This window comes from Schistocerca piceifrons, chromosome 9 (assembly GCF_021461385.2).
Source record: "Schistocerca piceifrons isolate TAMUIC-IGC-003096 chromosome 9, iqSchPice1.1, whole genome shotgun sequence".
NCBI lineage: Eukaryota > Metazoa > Arthropoda > Insecta > Orthoptera > Acrididae > Schistocerca > Schistocerca piceifrons.
Window position 1 is genome coordinate 204276453 of NC_060146.1, and position 13547 is coordinate 204289999.

Sequence of the window (13547 nt, forward strand, 5' to 3'; positions counted from 1 at the left end):
TACTATGTTGATGGTGTGCTGCTTGACACAGTCATGATGATTGAAGATTTAAACGTTATGTTTGGATTAAAGATATTCATTGAAGCAATTCAAAGGTGTGCTGCTAGATTTGTTACTCCAAGTTTGATCAACATCTGAGTATTACAAAGATGTTTTGTGAATTCAAATAGGAATCCCCAGAAGGAAGCCTATGGTATTTCCATGAAACACTATTGAGAAAATTTTGAGTACCAGCATTTGCAGTTGACTGCGGAATAGTTTTATTGCCTCCAACATACACATTTGATTTATATGAACACAAGATGAGAGAAATTGGACTCGTACAGAGGCATATAGTCCCATCACCCTGTACTGTAATGTGGTTTGTGGTGTGTGAATTTCCTCCTCATTTTCAAAAATTCAAATCTTTGTTCACAGATATCAATATTGAAATTTTTACAGTACGTTGCTACCATGTAGGTGTACAAACTGTGCAAAAATCTTATTTTTATATTCAGTCCCACCTGAGATAACTAACCCCAAACTTTACAAAAAATGAACATTTTCAAATTTCAAAAATTCATAAAAAAATTAAGGAAAGATTTGTAAGTGTTCTTGCTCTATATGAGGCTAGTAGTGTATGATATCTAACTATAGGAAAAAATAGACTCTCATAAATCACTCCTTGTTTGTTATTTTTGGGCCTAAAAAGTGGATTTTTGAAAATTTGGATACCAAACTTTGGAGGTCATTTTGACTGGTTATTTTTGAATTTAGGGTATTTTGTGTAATAGACAATGTTGTAGAGGACACTTTTCTAAAAATAATCATGTCAATTGCAATGTTGTAACAATCCAGTGCAGAGATATTCATATTTTTGCTAATGTCTGTAAACTGAAACATCGTTGCACACTTACAGATGAAAATGGCCACCATTCAGTAAAGGTGAAAGGTATAATTTTTTTTAAAAACTGTTTTGAACTTCTCAGTTATAGGGTAATCACATAGAAAAATTAAAATATTTAAAAATGGTCAAGCAACCAACTTAATTTTTATTGGACCACTTCATTTGGATTGACCCATGTCCAGAAAGCAAGTACCATTTCATTCTATGACCGCTGCAGTACTAGTGTCGCAGTTCCTCACATTTTCACTTTTCTTTCTGGTTCATTATCTTTCCACTTACGTCATGATAGCCAGATTGTAGCCAGATTGTATTGTGTTTACATTTGTTAGTAATCCTTCAATATGTTTAGGACAGTCTCTGAACCTGCCAACTGTGAAGAGCGTTCTGTAATCCTTTTTTGAACACAAAGAACGTTAAGCTAAATTAAATTCTTCATCAATTTGTAGAGATTTATGGTGGAAATGTAGTGTTTGATGGAATGGTTAGAAAGTGGGTGAGACAGTTTAATGATGGACGAACAATTGTTCATGATGAAGCACAGAGAGGTTGGTCTTCTGTTGTCAGTGATGATTTGGTTGAGAAAGTGAATGAGAAAATTTGTGAAAACAGACATTCCACAATAAGAACGCTTTGTGTTGAACTTCCATAAATTTCAAAAACTGTATTGGATGAGATTCTCATGAATCACCTAAATTTTTGTGAATTGTGTTTCAGTTGGTTTCCGAAAATGCTTACGGATGTCCACAAGAAGTGACTTGGCAGTGCTTTGACATTTCTTACCCGATACAGTGATGAGAGTAGATGAATTTTTAAACAGATTTGTGGCTGGTGATGAAACTTGGGTTCGTCATGTGTCTACAGAATTGAAACAACAGTCAATGGAGTGGACACACTCATGATCCCCCCATAAAACAAAATTCAAAACAATGTTGTCAGTGCAAAAAATGTCAAATATACTGTGTTCTGGGACAGACTGAGTATTCTGCTTGTTGAGTTTCTTCCCATAGGTGAAACTACCAATGCAGTACAATAATGTGAGACACTGAGGAAAAACTTTTGGCACACAATTCAAAGTAAAAGGTGTGGAATGCTCAGTCAGGGCATTGTGTTGCTTCATGACAGTGCATGATCCCACTCTGCTGGTGTTAATCAAAATCTTATTCAAAAATTCAGTTGGGAGCTGTTCAATCATTCACCCTACAGTTCCAGTCTCGCACCTTCTGACTACAACTTACTCTTGAACTTGGAGGCGTTGTTTTGGAGAAGGACACTTTAACAACTTTAATGATGCAAAAAATGCTGTTCAGCAGTGGATATCTTCACTGGCGGAATTTTTGTATGAAGAAGGCATAGAAAAATGGTTTTACACTATGATAAATGTCTGAAAAATTGCAGCAACTGTGTAGAAAAATAGTTTTAAGAAATGCTCTTTCTTGAAAAATAATAATAATAATAATAATAATAATAATAATAATAACAATTGCTTTTTGGGGGGGGGCAGCTTCTCGTATAACTTACCGCGTTAGATTTAGCTGGTGCAAGTGCAAATAATATTAATCAATACAGTCATAGTATTGTGTTTGTACAGTGATTTAATTTAATAGAGTCACTTCTCTTTTTATTTCTGTATTCCTTGACTCATTTCACATTTTTGAAGCTTCTGTTTCATGACACAAACTACATAATGTGATGAATGAACGAAAGAAATTTTTTGCTCTGCTACCATATTGTAAAACAACATTCATTACTATAATTCAGAACCACATTAGTGTGCTAACAATAAGTAAATAATATCCAGTAAATAATATCCAGTCTGATGAAAAAAGACAGTGTCACATGGATTTCTTTGCTTTTGCACTACCATTTTGTTGCATATTTCTCGCTGCAGGTCATACAAGCATATCATAGGATATTGGACCTCAAAGCTAAGCATGTTGATGAGGATGTCCTTCGAATCCTGGTGAAAGCAGTGGCAAACAACCTCCCAGATAATGCCGGTGTGCCATCACGGAGACTGATAAAGGCTGCACTGGGTCTGTTTGGGCGTCTTACAGGACAGGTAAAAGAAAGGAGTTGCTAACTGTCACTTAGTGTTACCTGTAATGTTGCTTTATTTGTTGTTCTAAGTCATATTAATTTCATATGGTGTGTATTCATTTATTCTAACAGATTCACTGCCCTCTAGTAATTTTTGAAACATGTCAGCTAACTGTTGTGCAGATTGTGATGATGTATGCTCAACCATTAAAGCAAGCTCAAATTAGGTAATATTTGCTGTGGTAGCTCAGGCCAACAGCAAATGGTTAGATTTTAATAGTGTAGCAAAGACAGGGCTGTAGAGTGTCCTCCATGTTATTCAGTCTGTGCACTGAGCAAGCAGCAAAGGAAGCCAACAAGAAATACAGGAAGGAATTAAAGTTCGGAGAGAAGAAATAAAAATTTTTATGTTTGTTGATGACATTGCAAGTCCTTCATAGAAGGCAAGAACTTGGAAGTTTAGTTGAACAGAGGGATAGTGTCTTGAAAGGAGAATGTGAGACAAACATCAACAAAAGCAAATCAATGGTAATGTTTTGTAGTAAAATTAAATCAGTGTATGTTGAGGCAATTAGATAAGGAAATTAGGCTCTAGAAGTAGTTGAGAAGTTTCGCTTTTTGGGCACAAAATAACTGACAGTGGCTAAATAAAGAGGATGTGAAGTGCAAACCAACAAGAGCAAGAAAATCATTTCTAAAAATGCAGGAATTTGTTAATGTTGAATATAAATTTAAATATTAGGAAAAATTTTGCACAGTATTTGTCTGGAGCGTAAATTCGTATGGAAGTGAAATGTGGACAATAAACAGTCCAGACAAGAAGAGAACAGAAGCTTATGAAACGTGGTGCTAGAGATAAATACTGAAGATTAGATGAACAAAAGGGGTAACTAACGAATTTAAAATGTGAGTTTTCAGGGCAATTGCAGAAAGAACAACAAACCTACCTACCCCCCCCCCCCCCTCCCCCCCCCCCCCCCACACACACACACACACACTCACACTCACTCACTGTAAATACTAGTGTCACCACACAACCATAGATCACCGATGCCAAAAGTTATTGATAGTGAAAGTAGTGAAAATTAAAAACTAGCATTAACTCAGTCCCTATGGTTTTTGACATGGGGGACAGTAGGATTCCATGCAGAGTTTAAGCAGAAACCTCCATCTCTATTTGCAAGGTTAGTGAAGGGAGACGAAAATTTAATAGTCATGGGTGACTGGAATTCGAGTGTAGGAAAAGGGAGAGAAGGAAACATAGTAGGTGAATATGGATTGGGGCTAAGAAATGAAAGAGGAAGCCGTCTGGAAGAATTTTGCACAGAGCATAACTTAATCATAACTAACACTTGGTTCAAGAATCATAAAGGAAGGTTATATACATGGAAGAATCCCGGAGATACTAAAAGGTACCAGATAGATTATATAATGGTAAGACAGAGATTTAGGAACCAGGTTTTAAATTGTAAGACATTTCCAGGGGCAGATGTGGACTCTGACGACAATCTATTGGTTATGAACTGCAGATTAAAATTGAAGAAACTGCATAAAGGTGGGAATTTAAAGAGATGGGACCTGGATAAACTGAAAGAACCAGACGTTGTAGAGAGTTTCAGGGAGAGCATAAGGGAACAATTGACAGCAGTGGGGGAAAGAAGTACAGTAGAAGAAGGATGGGTAGCTCTGAGGGATGAAGTAGTGAAGGCAGCAGAGGATCGAGTAGGTAAAAAGACGAGGGCTAGTAGAAATCCTTGGGTAACAGAAGAAATATTGAATTTAATTGATGAAAGGAGAAAATATAAAAATGCAGTAAATGAAGCAGGCAAAAAGGAATACAAACATCTCAAAAATGAGATCGACAGGAATGCAAAATGGCTAATGTAAGGATGTAGAGACTTATCTCACTAGGGGTAAGATAGATACTGCCTACAGGAAAATTAGAGAGACCTTTGGAGAAAAGAGAACCACTTGTATGAATATCAATAGCTCAGATGGAAACCCAGTTCTAACCAAAGAAGGGAAAGCAGAAAGATGGAAGGAGTATATAGAGGGTCTATACAAGGGTGATGTACTTGAGGACAATATTATAGAAATGGAAGAGAATGTAGATGAAGATGAAATGGGAGATACGATACTGCGTGAAGAGTTCGACAGAGCACTGAAAGACCTGAGCCGAAACAAGGCCCCGGGAGTAGACAACATTCCATTAGAACTACTGACGGCCTTGGGAGAGCCAGTCCTGACAAAACTCTACCATCTGGTGAGCAAGATGTATGAGACAGGCGAAGTACCCTCAGACTTCAAGAAGAATATAATAATTCCAATCCCAAAGAAAGCAGGTGTTAACAGATGTGAAAATTGCTGAACTATCAGATTAATAAGTCACAGCTGCAAAATACTAACACGAATTCTTTACAGACGAATGGAAAAACTGGTAGAAGCCGACATCAGGGAAGATCAGTTTGGATTCCGTAGAAATATTGGAACACGTGAGGCAATACTGACCTTACCACTTATCTTAGAAGAAAGACTAAGGAAAGGCAAACCTACGTTTCTAGCATTTGTAGACTTAGAGAAAGCTTTTGACAGTGTTGACTGGAGTACTCTCTTCCAAATTCTAAAGGTGGCAGGGGTAAAATACAGGGAGCGAAAGGCTATTTGCAATTTGTACAGAAACCAGATGGCGGTTATGAGTCGAGGGACATGAAAGGGAAGCAGTGGTTGGGAAGGGAGTGAGACTGGGTTGTAGCCTCTCCCCAATGTTATTCAATCTGTATATTGAGCAAGCAGTAAAGGAAACAAAAGAAAAATTCGGAGTAGGTATTAAAATCCATGGAGAAGAAATAAAAACTTTGAGGTTCGCCGATGATATTGTGATTCTGTTAGAGCTAGCAAAGGACTTGGAAGAGCAGTTGAACGGAATGGATAGTGTCTTGAAAGGAGGATATAAGATGAACATCAACAAAAGCAAAACAAGGATATTGGAATGTAGTCGAATTAAGTCAGGTGATGCTGAGGGAATTAGATTAGGAAATGAGACACTTAAAGTAGTTGATAAGTTTTGCTATTTGTGGAGCAAAATAACTGATGATGGTCGAAGTAGAGAGGATATAAAATGTAGACTGGCAAAGGCAAGGAAAGCGTTTCTGAAGAAGAGAATTTTGTAAACACCGAGTATAGATTTAAGTGTCAGGAAGTCGTTTCTGAAAGTATTTGTATGGAGTGTAGCCATGTATGGAAGTGAAACATGGACGATAAATAGTTTGGACAGGAAGAGAATAGAAGCTTTCGAAATGTTGTGCTACAGAAGAATGCTGAAGATTAGATGGGTAGATCACATAACTAATGAGGAGGTATTGAATAGAATTGGAGAGAAGAGGAGTTTGTGGCACAACTTGACTAGAAGAAGGGACCGGTTGGTAGGACATGTTTTGAGACATCAAGGGATCACAAATTTACCATTGGAGGGCAGCGTGGAGGGTAAAATACGTAGAGGGAGACCAAGAGATGAATACACTAAGCAGATTCAGAAGAATGTAGGTTGCAGTAGGTACTGGGAGATGAAGAAACTTGCACAGGATAGGGTAACATGGAGAGCTGCATCAAACCAGTCTCAGGACTGAAGACCACAACAACAACAACAACAACAACAACAACAACAACCTGCTAATTTAATCTCAACTGCTTCATTAATAACACTATCCCAACTGCTGGAAGCGCATGCCAAAATCTCCATGCTGTTATACAGGGTGATTCAAAAAGAATACCACAACTTTAGGAATTTAAAACTCTGCAACGACAAAAGGCAGAGCTAAGCACTATCTGTTGGCGAATTAAGGGAGCTATAAAGTTTCATTTAGTTGTACATTTGTTCGCTTGAGGCGCTGTTGACTAGGCATCAGCGTCAGTTGATGCTAAGATGGCGACCACTCAACAGAAAGCTTTTTGTGTTATTGAGTACGGCAGAGGTGAATCGACGACAGTTGTTCAGCGTGCATTTCGAACGAAGTATGGTGTTAAACCTCCTGATAGGTGGTGTATTAAACGTTGGTATAAAGAGTTTACAGAGAATGGGTGTTTGTGCAAAGGGAAAAGTTCTGGACGGCCGAGAACGAGTGATGAAAATGTAGCACGCATCCAGCAAGAATTCGTTCGCAGCCCAGGAAAATCAACTCGCAGAGCTAGCAGAGAGTTGCAAATTCCACAATCAACTGTATGGAGAGTCCACATTGGCACCTATCTGTCCGTAACTACCTGAACGTCAACTACCCGAGGCGATGAATCGGCCGCCAGGCAGCCCGTGACAGAGCACTTCATCACTGGCCTCCAAGAAGCCCTGATCTTACCCCCGCAATTTTTTCTTATGGGGGTATGTTAAGGATATGGTGTTTCGGCCACCTCTCCCAGCCACCATTGATGATTTGAAACGAGAAATAACAGCAGCTATCCAAACTGTTACGCCTGATATGCTACAGAGAGTGTGGAACGAGTTGGAGTATCGGGTTGATATTGCTCGAGTGTCTGGAGGGGGCCATATTGAACATCTCTGAACTTGTTTTTGAGTGAAAAAAAAAACCTTTTTAAATACTCTTTGTAATGATGTATAACAGAAGGTTATATTATGTTTCTTTCAGTAAATACAAATTTTTAAAGTTGTGGTATTCTTTTTGAATCACCCTGTATTTCATAGAATTATCGGTGCTGAGACTGCTAACTCCAAGGCATGTTCCTCGAAGTCTTCCATTAACAAATTTACGATAATAGTGACAACAGGCTTCCCATCACAATGCCATCTGTCTGCTCGTAGTACTGGTCATTGAATAAAAAGAATTGGAAGTCAACACATATTGAAATAGATTTGTTAATTCAACACCAAACCTAATCCTCAAACAACTGTAACACGACAGACAGAGGAACACAATTGAAGAGAGAGACCACATCAAAACTTACTAGAATATGAGAGTCATTCAAATGCATTCCCTCTAGTCAGTGTAAGGAATCTACCGTGTTCCTAACATGATGCTCACACTGACCAACTATTGGGCTCAACAGAGTAGCAAGGTGTTTTGCTACACAATATATTGGAAATCAGTGTTACTCACAATCAGATTCACTTGCACAGCACTTGCTTGCTGCAGTTTTGCCTAAAAAATGACAGGGTTGTCACCTGTCGAAATATTGGCAGTTGTCAACAGCATCACCCAGCTGTATTCCCGGAAGGTATTTGAACATGTAAGTAATGTGAAAAAAGATGTGTGACTTTGGAAACCAGTCATTAGTTATACTTCATTCTATAAGTGAAACGATGTACCATATTTATAGGCTCACATCAGTGTGATAGGGTATACAGTTCAAATGTGTTTGACAGCAGCAGCATTTCACAAGCAATGATCACTATTTACTTTTACCATACCCTGCCGCTTGCGGAAACAGAGATTGTTCTTTCTGTTTTGCTGTCATTGTCATAAAATTTCTTGAAAGTGAATATTACATCAAGCCCATTTGAGGCTCCAAGGTGCATAAAATTGCAATTTGACATCTTGTTTGTACTGAGAACTGGAATGTTTCCATTGACACGTGACAGTATATAAAGCTCTCCACAATCAGTATTTATTTGGGCTACCTCTAGCTTCAAGCCGCAGAAACCGAATGAAAATATCACAGGAAATACGAGAGACACAGCACCTATTGATTTGTGAGATGGACATCTAGAATAACTGCTGTCTCATAATAAATTATACAGTAAGAAAATTAAATATTATTATTATTTATTATCATCTTCTTTCCTTTCTCAGACCTTAGGTCTGGTTCAAAATGAAAGTGACGCGGACCTTGATCAAGCGTGACTTCTTTTAACTGTACGGTATATGTTACATTGCGTTTAGGAACTTTCGGGTAATTGAACATGTATCAATAATTACAGATTTCTGTAGTTGTACATATAAGTTTGGATGTAGCTGTATTGCATTGAGGTACTGGTGGATATTGTGTGGTATGACTCCTGTAGTTGATAGTATAATTGGTATAATGTCAACTTTATCCTGATGCCACATGTCCTTGACTTCCTCAGCCAGTTGGATGTATTTTTCAATTTTTTCTCCTGTTTTCTTTTGTATATTTGTTGTATTGGGTATGGATATTTCGATTAGTTGTGTTAATTTCTTCTTTTTATTGGTGAGTATGATGTCAGGTTTGTTATGTGGTGTTGTTTTATCTGTTATAATGGTTCTGTTCCAGTATAATTTGAATTCATCATTCTCCAGTACACTTTGTGGTGCATACTTGTATGTGGGAGCGTGTTGTTTTATAAGTTTATGTTGTAAGGCAAGCTGTTGATGTATTATTTTTGCTACATTGTCATGTCTTCTGGGGTATTCTGTATTTGCTAGTATTGTACATCCGCTTGTGATGTGATCTACTGTTTCTATTTGTTGTTTGCAAAGTCTGCATTTATCTGTTGTGGTATTGGGATCTTTAATAATATGCTTGCTGTAATATCTGGTGTTTATTGTTTGATCCTGTATTGCAATCATGAATCCTTCCGTCTCACTGTATATATTGCCTTTTCTTAGCCATGTGTTGGATGCATCTTGATCGATGTGTGGCTGTGTTAGATGATACGGGTGCTTGCCATGTAGTGTTTTCTTTTTCCAATTTACTTTCTTCGTATCTGTTGATGTTATGTGATCTAAAGGGTTGTAGAGGTGGTTATGAAATTGCAGTGGTGTAGCCGATGTATTTATATGAGTGATTGCTTTGTGTATTTTGCTAGTTTCTGCTCGTTCTAGAAAGAATTTTCTTAAATTATCTACCTGTCCATAATGTAGGTTTTTTATATCGATAAATCCCCTTCCTCCTTCCTTTCTGCTTAATGTGAATCTTTCTGTTGCTGAATGTATGTGATGTATTCTATATTTGTGGCATTGTGATCGTGTAAGTGTATTGAGTGCTTCTAGGTCTGTGTTACTCCATTTCACTACTCCAAATGAGTAGGTCAATATTGGAATAGCGTAGTATTTATAGCTTTTGTCTTGTTTCTTGCTGTCAATTCTGTTTTCAGTATTTTTGTTAGTCTCTGTCTATATTTTTCTTTTAGTTCGTCTTTAATATTTGTATTATCTATTCCTATTTTTTGTCTGTATCCTAGATATTTATAGGCATCTGTTTTTTCCATCGCTTCTATGCAGTTGCTGTGGTTATCCAATATGTAATCTTCTTGTTTAGTGTGTTTTCCCTTGACAATGCTATTTTTCTTACATTTGTCTGTTCCAAAAGCCATATTTATATCATTGTTGAATACTTCTGTTATGTTTAGTAATTGGTTGAGTTGTTGATTTGTTGCTGCCAGTAGTTTTAGATCATCCATGTATAGCAAATGTGTGATTTTGTGTGGGTATGTTCCAGTAATATTGTATCCATAATTTGTATTATTTAGCATGTTGGATAGTGGGTTCAGAGCAAGGCAGAACCAGAAAGGACTTAATGAGTCTCCTTGGTATATTCCATGCTTAATCTGTCTTGGCTGTGATGTGATATTATTTGAATTTGTTTGGATATTAAGTGTGGTTTTCCAATTTTTCATTACTATGTTTAGGAACTGTATCAATTTAGGATCTACTTTGTATATTTCCAATATTTGTAGTAACCATGAGTGAGGTATACTATCAAAAGCTTTTTGGTAATCAATGTATGCGTAGTGCAGCGACCTTTGTTTAGTTTTAGCTTGATATGTCACCTCTGCATCTATTATCAGTTGCTCTTTACATCCTCGTGCTCCTTTGCAACAGCCTTTTTGTTCTTCATTTATAATTTCGTACTGTGTTGTATGTGTCATTAATTTCTGTGTAATGACTGAAGTTAATATTTTGTATATTGTTGGTAGGCATGTTATGGGGCGATATTTAGCTGGGTTTGCTGTGTCTGCTTGATCTTTAGGTTTCAGATAAGTTATTCCATGTGTAAGTGTATCAGGGAATGTGTATGGGTCTGCAATGTAACTGTTAAATAATTTGGTTAGATGTGAATGTGTTGAGGTGAACTTCTTTAGCCAGAAATTTGCTATTTTATCTTTTCCAGGGGCTTTCCAATTGTGAGTAGAATTAATTGCTTGGGTGACTTCATGTTGCAAAATTATCACTTCAGGCATTTGTGGTATCATCTTGTATGTGTCTGTTTCTGCTTGTATGCACCGTGCATTCCTGTTATGTTGTACCGGGTTTGACCACATGTTGCTCCAGAAGTGTTCCATGTCTGTCATGTTTGGTGGATTGTCTATTTTAATGTGTGTGTTATCTATTGTCTGGTAAAATTTCTTTTGGTTTGTGTTGAATGTTCGGTTTTGTTTCCTTCTATTTTCACTTTTTTTGTATCTTCTAAGTCGTTTGGCCAACGCTTGTAATTTCTGCTTCTTTTCATCTAATTGCTCTATCGCTTCTTGTTGTGAGATTTTACCTAACGTTTTTCGTTTTTTTTTTCTGACATTTCATTTCTTATAAATTGTGTTAGCTGTCCGATGTCTTTTCTCAGTTTTTCTATTCTGATCTGTAGCCTGTGTTGCCATGCTGGTTTTGTGGGTTTCTTCTGTGTGTTGGTTGGTTCTGATCTCTGCCTAGTGTGTATATTTAGTGTAGTGAGTGCTCCTATATAAACCAGTAGTTGTAACTCTTCCATAGTTGTGTTTTCATTTATTTTGTTGTGTATGATTGTGTTGATAGTTTTTATTGTTGTTTCGACTTGTGGGTTATTTGGCGGTCTATGCAAGAATGGTCTAATGTATGTATTTGTGTCTTTGTATTCTATATATGTCAGCTGAAATTTTTCTTCTATATCTAACATGCGTGTCACTTCGTGTTCTATTTGTGCTTGTTCTGGTGGCTGTGTTAAGATTTCGTTTTCCTCTGACTGTTTAATTGATGCGTGTTGTTCTTTGTTTGTTTGCTCTGGGATGTTTGAGTCCATTACTGTATTTTCTTCTTCTTCTTCTGATTGCACATTATTTTGTTCCAGTATTTGTTGTACTTGTTGTTTGATGTTTTCTAATTCTGACTGGGGTATCCTGTTATTTTTGATTATTACACGGATCTGATCAGCTAGTTGTTGTTCTGTTAAAAATTTTAATTCTGGGTATCTGGTAATAAGTGTTGTGTATACTTGTGATCTGTATCCAGTTGTGTTGGTTCCTAGGTTTGTTGCTTGGTAATAACAGAACATGAGGTGTCGATTAACTTCATCTGACCATCTCATCCTCTGTCTTTGTTTTCCTTCTAGGGTGGTCGCAGGATGCATATCCTGCAAAATACCTCTATTTGGATTTAAATCATTTTGCAGTTGGCTAGCAGTGTCTTTACCATTGTGAGCGGGCATAGGGTTCAAGCGTCGTCCCCGACCATGACGGCGCTTGTCCGAGGCTTCTTTAGTTCTGTCCTGAACCAACTAATCACACTAAAAGGGGGGTTAGCCCTATTAGTGGTTTGTTCTTTTCGTCGCCTTTTATGACTGGCAGAACATACCGGAGGCCTATTCTTTTCCCGGGCCTCCACGGGATTTATTATTATTATTATTGTTATTGTTATTATTATTATTAGTTGCAAAGCTCCCAGAGTGGAAGATGCTAAGTTAAGATGGTTCATTTTCCGTTCTTGTTCTTCTGATTCTTTTTATTTGCCCACCACTTTTTCATTGTTTGCGACAGTTTAGCTCTTCTTTCTTTGCTCTATTTTGTTCCAGTTCTTCGGACTTCTGTCTCTGGTTTAACCTCCCATTTTTCTACTTTTATTCTAAAATTGTTCCTCATGTCTATTTCTTCTCTGGTGGTTTTGGCTGATTCAAAGTCTTTTTTTTTTTAAACATTTTGGACCAATTCTCCTCCGTTAGCAAGGGAATCTACGTATTTTGCTATTCTTTTTGTTTGTCCGTGTTCAGGAAGCCTCATTATGTGGCCATAGAATTTGAGGCGTCTTTTCCTCATGTCTGTCTCTATGTTAGAGTATTCTTCAATTTTTGATGTTTTCTGTAGTCTGTATCCATTCTCGATCCATCTTGGTCCCAAAATTTTCCTAATTATTTTTCTTTCTTCTTTCTTTAGATTTTCTGTATCAGTTTTCCTATTTAGGTTTCGCTGGCATACAACATTGATAGTTTAATTACTGTTTTGTAATGTCTAATTTTGGCATTTAAAGATAAGTGTTTTTATTATAGAGATTTTGCACTAAACTTATACCTTTAAGAGCTTTTTGTATTCTTTCTTGTTGTGCATATTTTTCACAGAGAATTTCTGCTACATATTTAAAGTGTGATACTTTGTTACTTATTCTTGTTACTTATCCTTGTGATTAATTTTAGGTTTAAAATTTGCTCTTGTTGTGGTTAATAAAAAAGAAAATGAGAAGAGAAAAAAAGAAAAGAAAAGGTTGAAAATGTGGGAAGAAATGGGTTTTGTAAAATCGTTAATGACCGCGAAAAAATGGAAAGAAAGAAAGAAAGAAATTCAGATCAGACTTCGTATTACAGAAAAGCTATCGGACTTTGTGATTCGGAAAAGCTATTGTTGGGATGGTTCTTGTGGCGTTTTTCAGCAAAAGTTAAACCAATTTCCACTACAAAATTTATTGAAAAGAAACAC

At 37.0% G+C, this 13547-nt stretch overlaps 1 protein-coding gene across 1 annotated transcript in view; it reads left to right on the forward strand.

Moving 5' to 3' along the window:
• The window catches only part of LOC124717256 (tetratricopeptide repeat protein 27), a 150342-nt gene that overhangs the window by 91149 nt on the left and 45646 nt on the right, over positions 1 to 13547 (forward strand). Inside the window, exon 13 of the mRNA XM_047244058.1 lies at positions 2775 to 2945. Coding sequence (XP_047100014.1) covers positions 2775 to 2945 — 171 coding nt within the window. The remainder of the gene's footprint in view (positions 1 to 2774; positions 2946 to 13547) is intronic.